Consider the following 22,265-nt stretch of genomic DNA (forward strand, 5'->3'; position numbering starts at 1 on the left):
TTTTCACCTGGTGGTCGCTGACTGACCTACAAAATTGATTATTCCAATTGGAATCGCTGAGTCCTTGTCCATATGATGCATTCTGTGGCTGTTTGGGGCTCCCTATGATGTTTCGATCGTTCTGCGAGTGTAGTAAGTGTTGCAGCACCACCTAGGCATCTGTGTGTGTGTGTGTGTGATTAAGCCCTTGCCCCGTTGTCGGGGTGCACGCCACTGGTTTACACCATGTTTATATATTGCCAGTTTTTTTATGGTAAATGCTTTTTTTTTGTTATTGACTTTGAATATTGTTTTTCTAGAAAGCAAGCTTTTGTTGAAGAATATTTAAGCATTTCCATCTCAAATTGGCGCGTCGTCCCGTGTACTTCTTTTCGTTGTGTGCCGTTTCCTCGCGCCCCTCAGTCATCATAGCACAATGAAGTTTGTTGCTCATGATATAGGAGTCCAGCTACCTGCTTGTAATCATCAATGAAAAGAAATGGGAAGAGTGTAGCGTGGAAATAGACCTCATGCAAAACCTGCTACCATCTAGCGGCTGCCGTGTTGAAGGCTAAGCGTGCTCCCATGTATCAACATGTGGCGGCTGATAGGAACGGCACTGCTGGCATATTTTTATGTGCCGACTTGCTCAGATTGAGAAAATAGGTGGATAGCAAAATGGACGTCTTCCGGTTTGATGCGTAGCTCTTCGCTGTTTCAAGGTGTGTGCCGTTCAGTGTAATCGGGGAGAAAACACGTACTTTCTGTGACGCGGTTGTTACCAGTTATCTTGCCTCCTCCCCGATTACACTGAACAGCACACAACTTGAAGTAGCGAAGAGCTGAGCCTCGAAGGTTTCGTGAACTGGAAGCGCTGTAGCTGACGACGCGCCGTTTTGCTATCCACCTATTGGGAGTCTGAAAAAATATTTGCAGGAAACTAACCTCTATGCTGTTATATTTTTCACGGCCTACGAAAAGCAGCAGATCATTTCGTTGCTCCGGCTACTGCTTACGCCTAATGCCGTGTTTACGTATACCATTCTTAAAGGGCCCCTAAACCCCCTCCGACATTTTCCCAAACATTTCAAGTAAACAAGCGCATCGCGTGCAGAATGCTGTCGCAATCAACGATGCCACACGCCACAGCGCTACAGGTCGCAGGTGCGCCACAATTTCGAAAAAACAATAGCTTCTCCTTTCCGGTCCCCGCCATTCCCGCCACTGACATGTGTGACATCACCAGTGAAACTCGATGACGTTATCACTTTCGATGCTTGCGATTGGCCGAACGACAACCGACGACTTCCGGTTACTCTGCAAACAGCTGTTCGCGCGCACCTTGCTGTTCTTGGTCGTGTTGCCGCTTGCAAATCGACATAGCCCGCTCACGCTAGCGGCAAGCCTGCCGCAACGGCGCGGTGCCGCAAAACGTCGGCCGTCGCCGCACGCACGACAGCTGTCCAACTTGCACGGCAAGCTACGCCGGCAAGCCTCCGAAAAACATGGCCGCAGTGCCAAAAGCAGTTGTCGTCCACCTCGAATCTATCAAGTGGCCACCGTGCGCTCTGTAGCGTGTAAGCTCCGAACTGATGCTTCCATTTGCTTTAGATTCATGTCCTTAAGCTTTGACAGCAAAGTATTCGTACCGATTCAGCCCCGTTTTGGAGAGCCATACTCAAATAATTGATGCTTGTAGGCTTAGCGAGTCGAGAAGGGCGCTTCCGAATGCTCGGAGGACATAGATTACGTGTTTGTTAGTTGTTTCTAATCCTCCATAGCTGGCGCCACTTGACCTGGCGCCAGCTTGGGGACACTTTATTTGGTTTTACGCGACGCTTTCTTTAATGCCGGACAGACTAAAACGCTTTATTGACTGCTGGAACCATGCCTGGCAATGACACGGACGACATCCGCACTTTTAGCGTGAAAAGCGCGGAAAAAAAAGCAAGCAGCTCCAAGCGTCCCGCGACAGACGCACACGGCGCGGTGAGCAGAAAGCAGACGACGCGGCGCACCGTAGTCATGGTAACCGCTCCTCCGTCACTGATTGGCCACCGGCAGATGGAGAACGGCACGAAAATGGGTCTCGGACCTATTCTGCGAATGGCAAAGAATGGCTGACGTGCGCGAACGAAATCGCTTGCGCACGGCAGCCTGAGAGCGTCAAACGGCAAACGGCGAGCTGCCGTGCCGCTAGCGTGAGCGGGCCCTAACGCAACCGCCAAGTCGCTAGCGTAATTACACATCCACGCCTTGCGGTTTGATGAGCTCCGTGAACTCGAGCTCAGCTCCTCATCTCGAGCCGAGGTGGTCTGGCACGGCGTGTCACCGTACGGGTCCATCACGTTGGCGATCCTTTGAAGGCGTGCGCACAATACAGGGTCCATACCGGCACGATTCGTAGGGGCACGGGCCGACACGGCAGCAACAGCAGTTAGTCAACGAACAGTGCACCCAGATACCACACAGAGTGAACGGCGAGCTGGAGCGTCGGAGTCGCCGGAGTCGCGTCAACCGGAAGTAGACGCTGTCTCGAACAGCGTGTCAGCGGTGACGTATGCCATGCGAGATGAGGAGGGGCACTCAGCTGACTCAGCGAGGAGGGTAAAGCGGTTTTGGTAGAGGGTAGCGTAGGAAAGAGGGAAAGAAGCGATCGTCGCGTTTCGATCATCAAACGCGTGTAACTCCGCTACTACGGCACCATTTCGAAAAATTCTCATGGCTACGTGTTCGTTGTAAACTCGAGCACAACTTCCTCACCTCAACTAAATTTCGACCGCTGGGTGGTTTAGGGGCCCTTTAATAGATGCCATACGTGAGGGCATCGGCGCTCATCAGAGAACATTCTTTCGTGTCGTGATGGAACGAGACAGTTTTCGCGCCGTGTACTAACCAACACAGCCAAACCGGATTAGTGTACGAGCTTCAAAGCTGCATCGCGGCTACTCACGCATGCCTGCACTGCTGTTGACGTCATTACTTTGTATATTACATTGCAATAATAAATGTTAGACAGGTAGCTCGTGCACATCATCGTTTCTCAGCGAATCGACCAATTGTGCTGCATCGTGTTGTTGGTAGTTTTTCAATTGTGGAGTTTAACAAGGTAGTATTTGGTAGGATGCTTTGCTCGTGTATTGCTTCACTAAGCGTATTTTCCAAAATTCAAGCATTTTTCAAGCATTTCATGTGCCATCACTGCCAAATTCGGAGGGGCGGCCTGGATGTCCTGACCACCCCCCTTAATTTTTTTTTTTAATGTGTACCCCAAGAAGAGGACATATCAGGTTCTCCCAAAAGCATACAGCAAAATCCTGTATGCTCCCCAGTGCGCTATCAAATGCTCACAGATGTTTCAAGTGTATGGCACTTCTTGTATGAAGCTGAAAAAATGCCGTTCTGGGAAATGGGTTGCATTCAACTGTGGGGGTGCGCTACTGTTAGTTACGCGCTGAGGTGGTTTTGCAAGCGTCCATTCAGCGATGCAAAACTGTCTTGCTGCAACGTGTTGAAATTGCAACTAGACGGAAAGGCGGGCTAGTTGGTTTGACTGCATTGTGGAAAATTTGCGCACACCACATGAAGACACAAACGAAAAGTTCACAGGCACCAGCTCCTTGTGAACGTAAAAAAGTAGTGAGTAGTAGTGGAGTGAGAATAGGAAAAGTTTACAAGGACTGTGCTGGTCCTTGTGTCCTTTGTGTCTTCGTGTGGTGTGCGCAAATTTTCCACAATGAAATTGTAAGGCACCAGTAGGCCCCGAAAGTGACGATGGGAACGCGAATATTGGCGTATGGGGTTATTTATGACCACATGTTGGAAGAATATTCCATAAAATACCAGCTGACACCTATTCACGCGCATGATATGGGTAACATTTTTATATTTTAATCCTACAGTAATTATATACATAACTTACGCGGTGACTACAGCAGCGAAATATTTTTATTTAAAAAATAAGAAGAAGACGGTGTTTTATTTACAATGAGATGCATCAGCCCCTTATGAAATAAGCTTTGAAATGGGTCAGCAGCACTTTCTTATTCACCGTCATCGATGTGCCTCTTCCCAATAATCCTACACTATGCGCATTATATTGAGATAGCTAACAATGCTTTATTATCTACACTGAAAAGCCTAGCGCATAGCATCATTCTCAACGACAGCAGGCCTGCATGTGACTCGTTGACAAACTCGTATCTTTGTTCTCGTTGTGAGGCAGTTCTGTACATGTAATAACTGTCAACACGGTGACAGGAAATGCTGGTAGCATGTACGGTTCCTTACACAATCGTCTGACATCTTTATGTCCCGATTGATTAGTATCAAAGCAGATACAAGCAAGGAGTTATAGCAGTGACAGCAGTACGAGTTGGACGCAAGCCTCCAACATGCCGCTGAATCGGTAGCTTCGTCAAACCTCCAACAGATGGCAGCAATTTTGCATAAGGTCTGTTTTCATCTTTTTGAAGAAGGTTTGGTAACGATTAGCGAGTTATTTCACAGTGGGAACTTTAGTAGTGGGGGGGGGGGGTAGACCTCAAAAGTAGCTTCTCAGTGGCATTTTTGGCAATTATTGAATAAGGTTGTCATCACGAAACTTCTGAACATACTCGCATCAAGTTTTGAAGCTATAATGGACGGCCTGGAATGCCCAAGAACGAGAACCGAGGATTCATGTTGATCTTCTGACAGCACTTGCAATGCTGTCTGTTTCATCTGCTCAATTCAGTACCGTCGCTTATGCCTCTTGAGGCACCATAAACTTTTTATTTGAATCGTCATCCAAAGACGACATACCGGTAACACACACGTTGTCTTTACCGGTTGTCATTTTTAAAACCCAAGTTGCCCAACGAAAAATGTGAACTGGTGGTTGGAAGGAAAAAAAGGCAGTGAATGCGATAGCAACAAATTGGAATGTTACACGCAGTAAGGCTAGCAGCTCACTTCTTTAGCATGCGACTGGTGCGTTAAAACGCGGCCGCTGCCGCGAGCCAAGGGACCTTCGTTGTGTCTATGGCTTCAGCGCAAACTTCGCGATGAGAGTGCAACACGTATGAGCCGTCTGCTGATCACCTCTAAAGATGCGGGGCACCCAAACCCAGCTGGTCAAAGCACGCATTTACTGCCACCCTCCAGCACCCTTCCATGCAACTTTCATGTGTTGACTGGCGTGTTTCATCTCTGCTTGAGCTACGACCGTCAGCAGTTCTCGCGCGCTGTCACTTGCACATAGAACGTGATGACATGTGGGGCGATATTATCGATTTGGGCTTGATGCGGAACATCATTGTGAGGCCCATGGAAAAAATGTGCCTGGAGTGTCCATATAATTGCTGTCACAATGAAAGAAATTGCCAGGTCAGTGCTGCCGTCTGTGAGGCGACAAACCAACTAGCCCACAGACAAGAGTTGCTCAAAATGCTCATTGGGGTGATATATTCTTTTGGGTGGATGACCTACACTCATCCAAAAACGGTCAGGTGGCAAAGCAAGGGATTCATTATAAAAGAAGGTAGCATGCAAACTCAGATACGGAAGAGATCGGGACAATGCAAAAGGCACACTGTGACGGAAAAGAAAGTAGACACAAAGCTTATCTGCGCAGGTAAGGAGCGCCAGCTGCCACTCTGGCAGACGGGGGTGGGGGTCTACATGAGAGAGAACTGTTCAGACATTTCATTTCTTCTTTATGCAACTTAACTGATCAATATGCCAGACTTCAACCATTTGGTGCGTCTCTTCAGTCTAGTGCCTGTATACAGCTGTGCATTCATCGAACTTTGGTGTGCATTTACACTTAACAGAATGGAGAAATGCAGCTAATGGTTAAAGGGCCAGTAAACAGGCTCCGACTTTTTTTTACGCCCCCCAAACAAGCTCGCCAATTCGTACAGTAGACAGCGGCGATCACATTTTCCGAATATTACAACGCTGCGCGCCGCGCAGACCCTCCATTTCGAAAAACAATTCCCGCACCTCTTTCCTTCGTCTGACCAATCCCCGTCGTATGCGCAGTGACGCGAACTTGCCCATGGGCAACTTGATGTACCACTGAGCTCGTCGATTGGTCTAAACCAGGTCTCAACGAGCTAATGTCAGTTCCTGTTCCTACCCAGTGCTACGAAACTGCGCCTTGTTTCTTGGCCCTGCGGTGATGCAGTTTCGGCCACGCAGTTGTCGGGTTGCATAGCACCTGCACGCACTTCGCCTTCGACATGAGCAACACGGGGAGGAAGTGTTGTCGGCTGCAAATCGAGTGGAGAGATGGGGAATCTCCGGTAGCTCGGACGGGTCGCGCTTGCTTGGTTTTCCCATTGCAAGCGCGGCAAGCAGGGTTCTTTTTTCTCATGCCCCTTTGTCATCTTGGAAAGCAAGCACGTGCTCCTGCTGCATTGTGAACTGTTACAAAGGTTTAAAAATACCGAAGAGCTGGAAACTGCCCATCAAGTTACGGAGCACGTGCGACAATTTAAACAATAAACAACCAGGAGCCGCAACAAGCGAAAGTGCAGTGCGAGTGATCGAGCTCGTCGATGACGTCAATTGCTGACGTCGTGTCACGTCGAAGTGGGCGGAGTCTCGACGACGGGCTACGCCTTCCCCTCCGTGTGGCGGAGAAGGGTGGCGAGGCCACGCGAAAATTTGAAACCATCTGAAACGGATGTTCTAACCCCTGTAACTTTCTTATTATAGCACGTATTCACAAAATTCTTGCGGCAGCATGTTCACATAGCAAAAGTGCGAGTATTTCTCTTCATTACAATTTTTGGACCTCGGGGTTGTTTACTGGCACTTTGAGGCCTGTCATACTGATAGCAGTGAAGTGCATGCATGAGCCAGCATTTGATTGACTTACATAAAGAAGGAATGAAATGACTCCCACGTGTGCAGAAGGTGGCGGTCCTTACGCAGAAAAGTATTTGTGTTTACTTTCTTTTCCGCGACAGTGCGTCCCCTCAGTTGATAGCTGGTGTTTGTGCTGTCTTGATCTTGTCTTGCGCCCATGTTTGCATGCCTACCTTCTTTAATGACGAATCCTTACCAATTAGCTCAACTTTCTTTCATTCTGAGAGGATTTTTCTTTCAAGGGGCACACTTCTACTATAGGGGTGGGGCCTGGGTAGTCAGGTGTGTCGTTTTATGCTAGGTGTCCTACAGGAGACACAAATTTTGGCAAGCGAATGTGCCTGGTGTGTCACACCTTGGCTGATGGTACAGTAGCACCCACATTGCATTCCTTGAAGCGTGCTGGACCGTGAAGTTTGTGTGCATAGGGCACTCCACCGTAGTGTGGGGCTTGTTTCTTATGATATGGGTGGGTATTTTGAAGTGAAATCAAAATTGATCATAATTGATGATGTTAGTCTTAATTATATGTCATGTTAAATCGTTTATTTTGGAATTGTGAGACAGACCTACTCACTGAAGCGTACATTTTGTTCCATGTCATGACAGTACAATGGCACTTTTAGACCAACTGTATTATGAAATCTAAAGCTCTCCTAAGCCTCGTATATGGCCCATGTCGTTTTTGATGCAAGAATTGTGGAGTAGAATTTCTGTAGCCGTATGGGCGTTAATTACTTTTGCATCAAAGTGCAGCCATTTGTTCATGTTCAGTAGGGGTGATGAAAAGCTGTCAACAAATGACTAAGATGATGCCCAATGGAGGGCAGCCATTGGCAGGCAAAGCAGCAGTTGAGTATTGTCAGACTGCCTGGTAATGCCTTGATTCCTCGAGGTGCCAATCAGAGTTGCCAGTTCTGCTTATAAGCGGACTTGGGCTTGTTTCTTCACCGGGTTGCATTTATTGGGCTTGTTCACATTTTTCCTGCAAATATAGTTACTTTAGTGCTCGTCATGTTCACTAATAGCACATTTGTTGAGGACATTGGAGGTGTCTACAAGTAATGGTATACATTGAAAATATTTTCAGGAATGAGCAAATATAAAAGTTCTCCTTGGCAGCACCTGTCAACTCTGATGTCGGCCCTCATCTGCTGATCGTCATACCTTTGTACAATCTGATCCATACGATTGGTGCTCAGTGCAAGACATCACAGCTGATAGCTACTTTTGCATGCAGGATACTCGGCAGAATGCTGAAGCAGCTAAGGCTGCCTTGGATTTCATGCCAATGCAGCAAAAACCACTGCGTGTGCGCTTTGCCACCCACGGGGCGGCCCTCAAGGTGAAGAATTTCAGCCAGTGGGTGACCAATGAGCTCCTGGAGCTTGCCTTCTCCGTCTTTGGAGAGGTGGAAAGAGCTGTGGTCATTGTGGATGATCGTGGTCGCTCGGTCGGTGAAGGCATTGTGGAGTTCTCACGCAAACAGGCAGCCCAGCAGGCCCTGAAACGCTGTTCGGAGGAGTGCTTTATCTTGACAAGGTCAGTGGTCCTTGTAGTGCCCCTCATCTGGACATGAATTTCGTTTTGGTTGCATGTTCATAGGGGAGGGCATGTGGTTCGGTTTGATGCATCACTGTCTTCACACTACTCACCTTCACTTCTCGACCTTGCACGCCTACTTATGTGTACTGCATAGTCTGCTTTGCAGCCATACACTCGGGCCAAGCTGGCACATCATTAAAGGGACACTAAAGGCAACAATTTATGTCAGAGTGAAAGCTCAATGTATGACAACGTCTAAAACGGCAATATTATCAACAGCAGTGCCCTACTTAGCGAGAAATTAAGCTAAATGTATCGCATGATGAGCGCCACGAGTGGGACATTTTCGAAGTGATCCGGATGACGTATGAGAGTCTGCCTACAATAAATCACTAGTAATCAAACTAGCCGAAATAAAAAAAAGAACCTTCCATGCATCAAAAGACGTAATAAAATGCTGTTTGTTCGTTTCCATTTGATTCATGGAAAAAAGAACCTCTTTGGCGTTACCATGGGGAACGGCGCGCGTGGTTCATAGGTTCCGTTTTCGCTGAACTGCGCTTCGCCCGGCGCCCTGCTTCGCTCGCGCGGTCGCGTCTCAGTGGTAGTTTCGGGATCGCATACTGCCGCGTGTGTTTCGCGCGCTCGTGAAAGTCGCTCTGACAGAAAGTTCGACAAAATGCCGCATGCATGTGATATTGCAGGATGCCCGAATGATGCATAACGCCAGTGCTGCAGCAAGGAAACCGATGTGTCTTTTCACTGGGTTCTCAAATCATTTATGCTTCAACCCTTTGCAAAACAACGATTCTGAAATGGACGCTGTTCTAATCAGCGACGACCAGGTGCGTGGGGACGCGCGCTTGGGCCATGCTCGCTGGCATCACTCATTTAGCTATATCACAGAATTTTAGCGTGTATCGCATTCCGGTATACGCAAAAGGGTTTACGAAATATCGTGTTACCGGATGACGGTATCGACATCTTGTGACGTGTTCTACAACCACAATGACAAATATACATATGTTTGTTTTTTCCGAGTGTCCGTGACGAAAAAGAAGTTTAACAAGGAAATGTGTTCGGAATTACATCGCTGCTGCGAATTTACACTGGTAGAGAAGTAGAATATGTGAGGTTTCTTCAATAACAATTCTGTGGTTGTCAAGTTCTTCATTACGCTGTCAGGTGGCCCCCCCCCCCCCATCTGGCTTCTCACGTTTACGGCTATGGTAATTCGGTATTGCACTAATACACTAGTTACACAAGCACGCTAACCTCAGTTACGAGGAACCTCAGTTAACCGGAGTATACTAGTTAGCGCCCACTCAATTTATTATTCTGAAATATCGTAGTACTGAAAAATGATGTCGGTAATGTAGCACAACAGCGAAAATAACATAGCTTTGCAGGAGGTGCACGTGTTAGGGCGTAAACAATGAACGAAAGCACTGGGCACCGAGTGGAAACAATTTACTGCTTAAAAAACGCCAGGCCTGCGCTGAAACCGCAGCACAGTCACAGCGAAAGCTGGAAGAGCGGCGTTGTAGAGCCCCTTAAGCTCTCTTGGGGCTACAATACAACTGCACTAGAAAGGTACCCACTACGCCATAAATCACAATTTTTGTGAAGTTGGGAAGCACCTACTAAGCCATTATTCGTCATTCTGCGGAGAAGCGAGGCACTAGCTACGAGTCTATAAGGCATTATGTGCACTTTGTTGACGCGACGACTGATGATGATGAAGAATTATGGCTCAGTCCTTTGTAATGGGTTGGAATCTTTAAATGGCCCACCAGTTATGTAATTTGCATTGGGTGACGCCCGGTCGCTATTTCCCTCTCCCGTCATGCTGTATAACATACGTTGACGTGGGAGAGGGGGGGGGGGGAAATAACTTTTCTGAGACCCCAAGGAAATGGATCACGCGCTTATGGGCTTCCTTGGCAACCAATACAAGTGCACTTGCGAGGAACCCACTATGCTATAATCATTGTAATTTTACTGAGACCCCGAGGAAGTGGATCCTGCGCTTATGGGCTTCCTTGGCAACCAATACAAGTGCACTTGCGAGGTACCCACTATGCTATAAATCATTGTAATTTTTGAGAAGTAGGGCAGCAGGCACTGTGCCATTTTTCGTCATTCTACGGAGAGCGTTGGTACCTGCTAAACGCATGTAAGGCATTATGCGCACTTTGTTGATGCTGTGCCTGATGACGATGAAGAATTATGGCAGAGCCCTTTGTAATGGGTTGGAAGCATTCAACAACCCACTCGTTGCGCAATTCGCATTGTGTGACGCCTGGTTACAGAATTCGCATTGTGCGACGCTTGGTGCTTATTTACTCTTCTACCACGCTATATTGCATATGCTAATGTGGTTCCTTCCCGACATGAAGCCTGTATAGGACCTTTTTGCATAGCAGTTTCAAGCACCGGCATGGCTCAGAGGTTGAATACTGGGCTCCCACGCAGAGGGCCCAGGTTCGAACCTCGTACCATCCTGGAATTTTTTTCTTATTTCGTGTTTTTTCTTATTCGAGCGATACTGGTTACGGACACCGGCGGCGGCGGCGGCGGCGGACAACTACGGCGCCAAAACGGCCGGTGAAATGATCTCATAACAGCTTTCGCTGTAAAAAAGTCGGTTATCTTCTTCTGGCGAGTAGAAAGCAGGCGCTGGTGCATGTATGCCTCTACGTCCGCAACCTTCCTAAGGATGTCTTTGGGTACATCCTTGCAGCACCCGAGGTACGATCGGGTCTTCTCGAGGAACACCACAGCATCCGAGCTGGAAATATCCTCTTCCGTTGTCCCAGACTCTGCATCTCCAGCGTCGTCTTCGTCACTGCTACAGAAACCTTGCTCACGCTCTTGACTCACGATTTCTTCGCAGGTGAGCTCTGCGGACGTAGCCGCTGCGCAGTCACTGTCTATGTAATCCTCGAAGGTTGCCGCAGCGTCTACCGGGAGCTTCTCGGTAAGCTCATTCCAAAGCTCTGGGTCGAGCTCCGCTTCATCATCGTAGTCTCGTTGTGTAAGCTTGCAGTCTTGCGGCGTAAGCGAAGTCTCGAGAAGACCGGCTTTTCGCCAGCAGTTGCTAATGGTGCTTGCCTTGACGTTCCACCACGACCCTGTCAGAATTTCTGCGGCTTGATGGATGTTGACCTCCGTGGGCACCTTCAGTCGTATGTTAATGAGAAGGCGCTGCACAAGTCGCTTCCGAAATTCGGCCTTCACGCATCTTATTAAGCCCTGGTCTAAAGGTTGGAGCAAAGACGTACAATTTGGGGGCAGAAATTCAAGCTGCACATTGCTCAAACGCACATTCACCATATGTGCCAAGCAGTTATCAGCGATTAGAAGAACCTTCTTTTGTTTCTTCTTCATTGTGTTGTCGAACTGCAGCAGCCACTGCGTGAACAGTTCCCGCGTCATCCATGCTTTCTTATTTGCCCGATAGTCGCAAGGCAACAAGACGTTTTTCAAGCAGCGAGGCTTGGCGGACTTGCCAATAACAAGAGGCTTGAGTTTTTCCGTGCCTGTGGCGTTGCAGCAGAAGAGCACTGACACACGAAGACTTTCTTTCCGCCCTTGCATTTTTCACCTTTAAGGGGGGACACGGGTCTTAAAAGCGAAAAAATTGCGAAAAAAAACGATTTTTCAATTTTGTTGTTGTTGCATTCAGGACATCTTCCTGCACGTTCTCGTAAAATTCTAGGCCTGTAAACAGCATAGTTTTCCTTGAAGATCACATTTACTACTCGAACTTTCTAGTTTCGCTCGCGGTAAACGCCATAAAACAACCAGTTTCGCGCCGCTGCCAATTTGCAACCGTGTCACGGAGCACAGCCATCTTGGCCTCCTTTGAAACTGCATCCTTCACTCTTTTTTTCCCGCCAAACGCGAGTTTTCAGCGATATGCTGCAACTGAACAATCAAACAAAAAGAAAACGGATTCTAGCTATCTCATTGGCCCACAGCCCCCACGTGACAAAAGTGCGCCTTCTCATTGGTCCGTGGTTGTTTCCGGCTGCTTCCGGCGAAAACGAACTGCCGCCATTTTGAAAGAGACCATTGTCGTCTATCGTCGTGCATGCCATGCCTAACGGTTATCGGAAATTTCGCACCGTGCACAAGTTCGGCAAATCGCGACGGAAGCGTGTTGCGAAGCGAAGAAATGCATCGCTGCCTTCGACCGAGCCCGCTGTGCACCTTGGACCGGCATCAGATAACCCGACAACGACGGAACGCGAGCCGGCGACTGACGCGCACGCCCCATACTTCTCCCCGACGGTTGCGGCAGCGGCCGTGCAGGACACCGGAGCTGCGCGGCCTGAGCGCACAAGATTGGACTCAACTTTTTTAACAAGTGCAGATTGTGCTTTGCGCGAGCAACAAACGCAGCAGAGACTTTCCCAGCTATAGTCAGTATCGGTGACGGAAAGGAAAATTAAGTGCGTCGCGAGTGACAGTGCCCCGAGTTCAACCACGGCGTATACGGTTGTTGACCTGGACGTTGTGAATAACCTGTTGGAGGTTGGTAGTTGCCGTGTGTGCCGTGGTGATCTTGCTATTGAGAGGGACACGCGTGAGTACGGCATCGCCGTGAAACTGATAGTGTCGTGCAGCAATTGCGGTGAACTGCGATCGCAGTGGAGCTCGCGGCGAGTTGCTGGCTCAGCGACGTGCAATCCATTTGAAATAATATTCTCGCTGCACGGGCAGTGCAGAGCCGGGGAATGGGCAGACTGCCCTAAATGACATTTTTTCTGCAATTGGAGGTTCCCACAGAGGTCTTCACAATAAGACCTACCAGCATTATTTGAAGACGAAGCTGAACCCAGCTACGGCAAAAGCATGCTCTGAGAACTTGGCAAAGTGTGCTGCTGAAGTGAAACTGCTGTATAGTGACCTGAATTTTGGAATCCGGGTAACATTGCCGTTTGTTTTGATGGCACATGGCACACACGTGGACACTCTTCTCACATTGGTGTGGCCACCGTGATTGAGCTTTTTACAGGATATGTGCTAGATTACGTGGTCCTCTCCAATTTCTGCCTCGGCTGTGAGTGTGGGCCGCAGCCAGATAGCCCAGATTATGCTGCATGGAAGGCAAAGCACTTATGCCAAAAAAACACAAGCTGCAAGGCAGGCCAAATGGAAGTTGAGGCAGCAAAGATTCTGTTTCAACGTTCACTCTCTTTGCATGGCCTCAGGTATACAACCATACTCTGTGATGGTGATAGCCGCTCATTCATTGCCATTGATGAAGCCAAAGTTTATGGCTTTATCCCTGTGGTAAAAGAAGAGTGCACCAATCACATTCAGAAGCGAATGGGCACAGCGCTTCGCACCCTTGTCCAAAAGCACAAGTCAGGTGATGAGCAGCGCATTAGTGGTAAAGGACGGCTGACCGCAGACCTGATCACCAAGATCTCCAGCTATTATGGATGGGCTATCAAGTCTTTTGCTGGAGACGTAGATAAAACGCACAACGCAGTGTGGGCCACATTCCATCACATTACGTCGACAGATGAGAAGCCCAATCATAACTTCTGTCCGGATGGTCCCGACTCTTGGTGTAAATATAACTCGGCCATGGCAAAAAAACGAACCACCACCAAAAAGCAGGTACAACTTGCCAGAAGCGGTCAGCAGCGCACTGCGTCCCATTTTTGAGCGTCTGGCTGACAAGAAGTTGCTGCAGCGGTGCCTGAGAGGACAAACTCAGAACGCTAATGAGGCACTGCATTCAGTCATTTGGAGTCTTGCGCCCAAAGACAAAAATGCCTCGCTATTTGCAGTTGAGGCAGCAGTTGGAGAGGCTGTGATGAGGTTCAACCTTGGCACCCACAATGCCAGCTCTAGCATATTACGAGAGCTCCAAGTAGAGCAAACCGCCAAGGGTAGCCAAAGGGCTAATGAAAAGGACTCCCACCGCACTTTGAATGCAGAGAGGAAGAGGGGGTCATCAGCAGCCTTCCAGGCAGCTGCAAAGCGGAGGCAAAGAGGAAAGCCCCACCCAGATTATTCTCCAGGAGCCTTCTAAGCCACTGGCTGTTGTAATTTCGCCCATCCAGGAGAATAAAAGGCTTTTTTTCACATGTCCATTAGAATAACAGAGAGCTGAGCTAGTTGGTAAGTATTCATTCTAAAAAAGACAAGGCGTGCAAACACGGACACAAGAAAGAAGTCAGGACACCACAAACGCCGGCGTTTGTGGTGTCCTGACTTCTTTCTTGTGTCCGTGTTTGTACGCCCTGTCTTTTTTAGAATGTCCATTAGTTTTTCCCACTTTTCTCAAAACACTTTTATTGGCCGTCTCCAATTTTCTGGGTGGCTGTTGTTACCTTTCTAATAATCCAATTTTAATGGTTTTTTTTTTTTGTCTTACAGCTAGACTTTCAAAGAGTGCAATATGCCTATAATACAATGTTTCTTCACCCTGAAACATTCTGAAATTTTGGCCAAACAACAGACAAAGAATTCATGTTTCAATAAGAATTTTTGAACTTTTATAACTTGGGATAAAATAAATGTAGAAACACGAAAGTATGCTTCTTGCACTCATTGAGCATTCAGGAATATATAAAGATAACTTTTAGCTTGGTTATTGTAAAATATTTTTTGCCAGTCAACCCAGAAGTGTAAAACAGAAAAAGTAGTATAAAAATTTTTCTTCATGAGATACATAAAAACTGGTTGCATATTTGTAATCAGCACATTAAATTACATATTACCTGCAAGTTTCATTACTTTAGCAGCAGTAGAAATAAATGTTTTGCCCAAGGCCCATGTCCCCCCTTAAAGTTCATTCTCTAATCAGGTAACAGCTGATAAAAGCACGCCATTTTGTTGGTGTTGAAAACGTCGTCTGGACTGAACGACTCGACGATTTCCTGAAAGCACTCATTCCTCCAGGCAATCGCACTTTCGGCATCAGCCGCCTTTTCTTCCCCGCACGCGACTTGCCACATGATGCCATTCCTTTGCCGGAACGATAGAGCCATCCGGCACTTGTGTTGAGGGGGTCCGTTCTACGTACGGCTGGTGCAGAAGCCTAGCTCCGGTCCCAGTCGCAAATAGTCGTACCGTGTCAACGTCCCCTTCCCGTAGCGCGCGTCATCGCAGCTACGATGGGTTCGGGCGAATAAGGCAACAGGCTAGAACAACAAACAACACTTTATTGCTTCGCTAGCAATAACGCGCAAATGTCGCGTAGAGGGATAGTCCGCTCTCGTAGAAAACAAAGGGTATGGCTTACACCTTCGGTCGATGATCGGCTCGCGGGTCTCGGGGCGGTGAGATGTTCCTTCGTAGGTCAGCAGGGGCACGAGAGACCGTCTCCCTGCCTGGTCGGCAGTTTTGTTCACCTCCCGTGTCCCTCCCCACCGCGAGGGTTGATTCACTCGCAGGGCGAGTTCCCTGTCCCGCGAGCCGGGATGCGAGGATTAGCGCGAGGAGTAGCGGAAAGAAGGGGTTGTCCGGAAAGGGCGACTGTGCTCCTCTCCTAGTGGTTCCTTCGCTCCCGCTGTCAGTTCCGATCGCGCCTGCCTTAAGAAAAGGAAATGGGCGCACCGCGCTCTCCCACATCCTCCTCCCCTTAAAGGGGTGGTGCCATCAATTTCGAGGCTATAAAAAGCCTGTTGTGGGTTTCCTCTGTATGCAAGGACATTCCACACGAAGGGTCGGACACTGCAAACGTTTAGAACATATTTTAATCCACTTCCAAAGTGTACCTAAATGCTCATTCTCCCGATCGAAACCCATCGCTAGCGCGCCAACACTGACGTAGATCTGTAGGATGGTCAACGAAAGTTGTAGTGACGTCACACCAAATCTGCTGTAGTAACGTGAGTGACCTCCGGACCTCCGCCACTTCTGCAACGTACGTACCGGCTGTAGTGAACTAGAATATATTCTAATTCACTATAGTACCGGCAAAGCATCGGTTGCTACATCACTCGCCGAGTTTCGATCGCTTCCTGGCTAAGTGCGTCACAGCCTTGTGTGGTCACGTGACCACGCCTCCTACACTTCTACGTCACTGCCCAACCTCGGTGCCCAGAAACCGAAACCGAAAGCTGTCCACATCAAAAGGCGATATTACATTATTTAGCGAGAATACATGAATCTTGGTGCGTGCATCATGCTTCCTGGAGCTATAGGAAACGCTTATAGCAAAGAATGCGCAAGCCACAAATTTGGTGGCACCACCCCCCTTTAAGAAAGCCTCGGACGACAGAGACTGCACCATGAGGTAATATTTTGTTATTCCTCATCGAGAAAGGCTAGGACGGATCGGTCCAGGTCCGTGCCCTCCTGCGGTCGGCCCTCTGCCGTGGGTGTCGCCGGTGCCCCACTGGCGGCGCCGCTGCCTCCGAAGTAGCCACCACTGGCCTCGTTACGGTCTTCGCTGCCGTGCCACCTTGCGTCATGCTTCCCCAGTCGTCGCCTCCGCCGTCACTGCTGCGGTAGGTCTGGCCTGCTCCGCAGCCCGTGGTCCGGACCGAGTCTTCTTGGGTCCCGCCTCCTGGTTCGTTGGTGGTGATTGAGAGGAGCGAGTCAGCGAGGCGTTTCATTCCAGGCGGCCTCTCCAGCATGGTTCGGGCTCCTCCGGTCTGGCGGGGCTCGGGGTTTTCGGCGTGCTGCGCCGTGGCCTTGAGGGAGCATAGGCCATCGGGGTGTCCACACAACCCTGGCACGTCCTGGTGGCTGCGGCCCCCAGGCAGCTGGCTCTCCAGTTGGGTTGGCATTGGTCTTCGGGCCCCTTGTGTGGAGGCCGGGCGGTGAGGCGATGGGGTAGCGTGGAAGTGGCGGCGTGATGTGTACCGGTCGATCTCCAGTCAGGCGTCCATGCCGATGCTTGCCGGTGGTGGTGGGGCTGCGACAACGACGACGTAATGTGGGTGTGGGCTCGCCGTGAGGAGGCGGTCTCCTCTCGAGCCGTCCCGGCGGCACCTATTTCCCTTTTGCTTATCCAACATGCAGAGTTGTCTCCGCCTGTTTCGCAAGAAGTACCGCGGCTCAGGGCTCTTCACTCGGTGTCGAGCGTTCTGAGCCGCCGCCTGCGGCTCGGAGGGGGACTGATAGTCGTCCCCATGCTCCTCCCGTGACACGTAGCGTTTCAAGTCGCATACGTGCACTGGTCCGCCTCTCGGTTTGCCTTTCATGTTCGCGAGCCGATAAACAACCTTCTCTCGCACTCGGTACGGCCCGGACCATTTCGGTGCCAGCGAGGCTGGAAACTGTTTGCTAGCGTCGCTAAGAACATGATGGCGTCGCAGCACCAGATCGCCCACTTCGTAGTGTACGTTCCGATGCGAGCGGTCGTACTGCGCCTTCTGTTGTGCCCTAGCAGTGCCGAGATTACTGCGTGCTTTACCGTAAAACTTCCGCTAGCTTCTCGCGCAGCTGCGCTGCGTATTCAGCTTGTGCCGATGACGCCACTGGCACTCCACTGCGATCCGCGAGTACAGTCTCCATCGGATTCGGCAGTTCTCTCCCCAGGTTTAGAAAAGAAGGCGCATACCCAGTCGAGCGGGTTCACAGCGATCGCAACGCAAACCCGACTCTCTGGAAGGTAGGTATCCCAGTCCTTGTGCCTTTCAGAGAACGCGACAAGCATGTGCTTGATGTTGCGATTGACTCGTTCTGTGGGGTTCGACTGAGCATGGTAGGTGGTTGTTTTCTTGTGCTTAATGCCAAGCGCGGCGCACATGTCAACAAAACCTTCGCAGTAAAATAAGACGCGTTGTCTGTTAAACTGCTCAGGGAAACCAAACCTGGTGAAAACCTCCATCAACTTATCCAAGATCACACGAGCCGTCAGCTTCTAAGGGGGAAAAGTTCTACCCACTTAGTGAAGTGATCCGTGACCACCAGCAAGATTGTTTCTGCTAGGAGTTGTGGGGTATGGTCCAATTAGTCACATGCCGCGATTTGCCAGGGGTCTGGCTGTTGATCGGCTGCATGAGGCTGGGCGGTCGTCCACCTGGGGCTTGACGCTTTGGCACACGTGGCATGACGGGCGTAACGAATCACATCCCGTTCATGCCTGGCCGGTAGCGAGGCGACACAACTAGCATAAGTCTTAGGGCCGCTCGCATGCCAGCAATGCACGAGTCATGAAAGTAGCGAAGCAGTGCTCCTCTCAACTTGCGCGGTATCACGACTTGAATGACTCACTTGTGTCATCGTCGGATGGGATGTACCTCAGCAAAACGCCGTCAGAATCCAGCAGATAAGAATCCAGTGCGCTCACAGCATTACCAGCTGTTGCCGAGCGCTCCGCACCGACAGCAATACCAGCTGCCCCCGTGTGCGCGGTGGCCTCGCCACCCGGCTCCGGGAGCCCGTCGAACACCTTTCGACAAAACGGACTTTCTGCTGAGCTTCTAACAGCTCCCTTCTGCTTGAAAACAATCCCCGCGCTAACGACAGCCTCTACGTGGTTCACGCTTGTGCCTGAACTGAGTTTGTATACGTTTCGTTAGCGCTACTTCGAGTGTCTCGCTCTCAGTCCGTTCGGGTCAGTCTCGTGACGGACTGGAGCACGCGATAGTGCGTCGGCGCGGCATTGTTCTTGCCTTGCGGTAGCGGTACGGTGAAGTCGTAACGCTGCAGAAGCAAGCCCAACGAGCAGGCGGCCACTTGGTTCGTTCAAGCGCCTCAACCACGTGAGCGCCATTGGTCCGTCTCAATAACAAACGCCACTCCGTCGATGTATAGTCAAACTACGGAGAGCGAAAACTATCGCGAGACCACTCTTTCTCTGTTACAGAGTAGTTCCTCTCCGCCGCGTCAACGACACGGCTCGCGAACGCAATCGGTCGGAGGGCACATCCATGCTCTGAAGCAAAATTGCTCCTAAGCCCAGGTCGCTTGCGTCTGTTTGAATCACAACTCCCTGTTCAAATCGGGTAGCTGCAGTTCAGCCGTGTTAGCCAGCAACTTAGTGAGGCGACGCAGTGCGGCCTCCTGCTCTTGACCCCAAGCCAACGCTCGCCTTTCCTCAAGAGCTTTGTCAAAGGCGCCTGCACTGCCGCAGTCTGGAATGAATTGGCGATAGAAGTTCGCCATCCCCAGAAAGCGCCTCAGCTCGCCGATGTCTTTCGGCGACGGATAGCTGACTATCGCTTCAAGCTTACCCTTATTCGGCAAAATGCGACCCCGTCAAGCGTGAATCCCAACAATGTATTCGGGTCGCCGCTATCTGAGCTTTGTTCGGGTTCAGAGTGATGCTCGCAGACCTCAGCTTTCTAGAACGTCTCTTAAGTGGCGCAAGTGCTCATCGAACGTTTTCGAGTGTAAACCATGTGTCTAGATATGCGAGGGCGTGCTGCCACTTTGCGTCTCCAGAACTTGGTCCATTAGCCTCTGATAAGTAGCGGGAGCCCCCACCAAGCCAAAAGACATTCTCTTAAATTGAAAAAGTCCCCTGTGGCATGTGAAAGCTGACTTCTCCCTGTCCCGCTCGTCCATTTCGACCTGAAAATATCCGCGACTAGCATCGAGCGTCGTAAAGTACTTCGCCCCGCTAGGTTGGATACTAACGATGAAATGGATGGAAGAGGGTATGCGTCCTTCTTCGTAACCTCATTCAGCCTGCGGTAGTCTACACAAAGGCGATATGTATCATCCTTCTTTGGAACTAGAACAACCGGGAAACCCATGGGCTGTTTGACCTTTCGACCACGCCTGTGTCGATGAGTTGTCCAAGGCGGCGTCAAGTGCTTTCCGCTTAGCCAAGCTAATCGGTCGGGGATTGCATTTCCAAGGTTGTGCGTCACCCGTGTCGATTGTGTGCTGACCAGCGTAGTGGCGGCGCGGGCGGTCAGTGAAAATCGCGTCGTACTCGTACAACAGCGACGACAGCTGCACCTTTCCCTTTCTGGTATGCTGTGTGCTTCTGCCAAAAGCGGGTGCACTGACCTTCCCTGTACTGCGGCACATTGCTCTGGGGGGTTACTAGCTTACTCCGCGCGCTTTCCTCCTCTCTCACTCGCGCTGCTCCCTGCGATTGGCATGCCGTTGTCAATGCGGGTGCTTTCGAGAAAAGCTTTAGCGCGTCGCCGTCGCGCTCTCGGTAACCCCCTCTTGCAATGTCATGGCAATACCTGACTTGGCGAGAAAGTCTCGACCCAGGATTAGAGGCATTGACAACCCGGGAAGATGGACAAAGCGTTGTCGCTCACGCGTCTTTCCCAGCGGATCACAAGTCTAGCCGCACCGCTCGATTGCGCTGTGCCCGAAGCAAGGCGGAAGGTGGTGTTGCTTTGTCTCAAGCGGATATGTTCTCGCAGAGATGGTGCAACACCTCGTCCCCAAATAATGAAGCGCTTGCCCCAGTATCCAAAAGTGCTACAAACTTTTTTCGAGCTATCGTTAACTCGATTAACGGTGCGGGCGAGTCTACGGCATTACCTGCGCGACAGACTGTAGGTGCTAGTGATCCGAGCGCATCGGTAGGACTACGGATCGCCGCGCGGTGCCCGACGTGGTTCACCGGCGGCGTCGTGCGTTTCCCGAACCGCGTGTTCGCTCCTGACCCGGCGTGCGGCCGCATCGCGGGCGATGTGCCCCGGTGCGCCGCACCGGTAGCAAGGACCGCGGAAACCACGCCGGCCCGGGCGCTCGTCGCCACGATCGGCGGGCCTCGCTCCGCGTTGCGCCGCTCGTCTGGGCTCGTCTCGACCACGTGCTCCTGCCGCGGAACGTCACGTGCAGGCGCAGCACGGGCCGTACGAGCGCGGAAGCGTAGGGGTCCAAAGCGCGGTCTGACAGTTCCCAACCGCGCGGTACGTGCATCAGCAGGAACGATGCTGACGCGTTACCCCTAAACGCCTCTGAAACTGACCGCGCCACCGTTCCACGCGCAGCGAGGCTCGAGTGACTGCGCTGCGGGTGGAGGCGGGCGGTTACGCTCGCGCCGCGAGAGGATGTCCCCTTGTATGCGCTTCGCTTCGGCGGCGAGCTCTTCTAGGTCTGCGAACTTGCATCCCCTGAAGTGAGCCGCAAAAGTCGGGTGCGCTTGCCGTGTAACGCGCTCGACTTTCTCCGCGTTGGTGGCGAGAGGGGTAGCGAGGCGATACAGTTCGTCCATCGCCCGTACGTACTCCAGCAAGGATTCGTCCGGATGCTGGGTGCGTAGCTCCAACTCCCTCCTCAAACGCCACTCGTAATTCGCCGGAAGGAATTCGTCGCGGAAGCTCTCGCGGAACTCTTCTAGCGTGCGGCGCGATGTCCGGTCAGTCGGAACCCATCGGGCCGCTTGCTCTGTCAGCGACACCGGGACCACACGCGCGAGAAGTTCGGCGTCGGGAAGCCCCATGCTGCTGATAGTAGAGCAGTCGGTCGATGGTACCATTCGCACTCCTGCAGTCGTGGTGCCAATGTCGGGTAGGCATGTCTACCTTGACGCGCACGTGGTCCCGCCCCACTGCTCGGGGAGGCTGCGCTGTGTTTTGCAACGCGCTGGCTAAGCTCCATCACACTGACAGGCACTTCTGCAAGAGTACCTCGCTCCGAGGGCACACTATTACCCGGAGAGACGCGCCCTGCCACATCTGCGGCTTGTGCCCAAGTCAACATGTGGCGGAATCTCGCTGTTCGCGTCGCGAGGTGACGGGACAGCGGCACGGCGTGGCGCTCTCGTCACCGGGCCCTAATCTCTCCTTACGGTCGCGGCAAACTCTCCTGCAAGTCTTGGTTGTCCCGCGTGAAACAACAAAATTTACAGGGCTGTCGGAAAAAGTCCCAAACAATGCCCCAGCGTTAGCCAGAGGATCGACATTCTGCGACGCGACATCAGACAACATGGACAAATCCGTGGAATTCTAGACATGCCGTTGTCCTACGTTACGGAGCGTCGGTAGTCGCTC

At 50.9% G+C, this 22,265-nt stretch overlaps 1 protein-coding gene across 4 annotated transcripts in view; it reads left to right on the forward strand.

Moving 5' to 3' along the window:
- The window catches only part of LOC119397017 (splicing factor, proline- and glutamine-rich), a 206,403-nt gene that overhangs the window by 4,493 nt on the left and 179,645 nt on the right, over nt 1–22,265 (forward strand). Inside the window, exon 2 of one of the 4 annotated variants that reach the window (XM_037664435.2) lies at nt 8,075–8,376. The exons of the other annotated variants lie outside the window; for them this stretch is intronic. Within the exon in view, the coding sequence (XP_037520363.1) occupies nt 8,075–8,376 (302 nt within the window). The remainder of the gene's footprint in view (nt 1–8,074; nt 8,377–22,265) is intronic. 4 annotated transcript variants of the gene reach the window in all.

Source organism: Rhipicephalus sanguineus, chromosome 6 (genome assembly GCF_013339695.2).
Source record: "Rhipicephalus sanguineus isolate Rsan-2018 chromosome 6, BIME_Rsan_1.4, whole genome shotgun sequence".
Taxonomy (NCBI): Eukaryota; Metazoa; Arthropoda; class Arachnida; order Ixodida; family Ixodidae; genus Rhipicephalus; species Rhipicephalus sanguineus.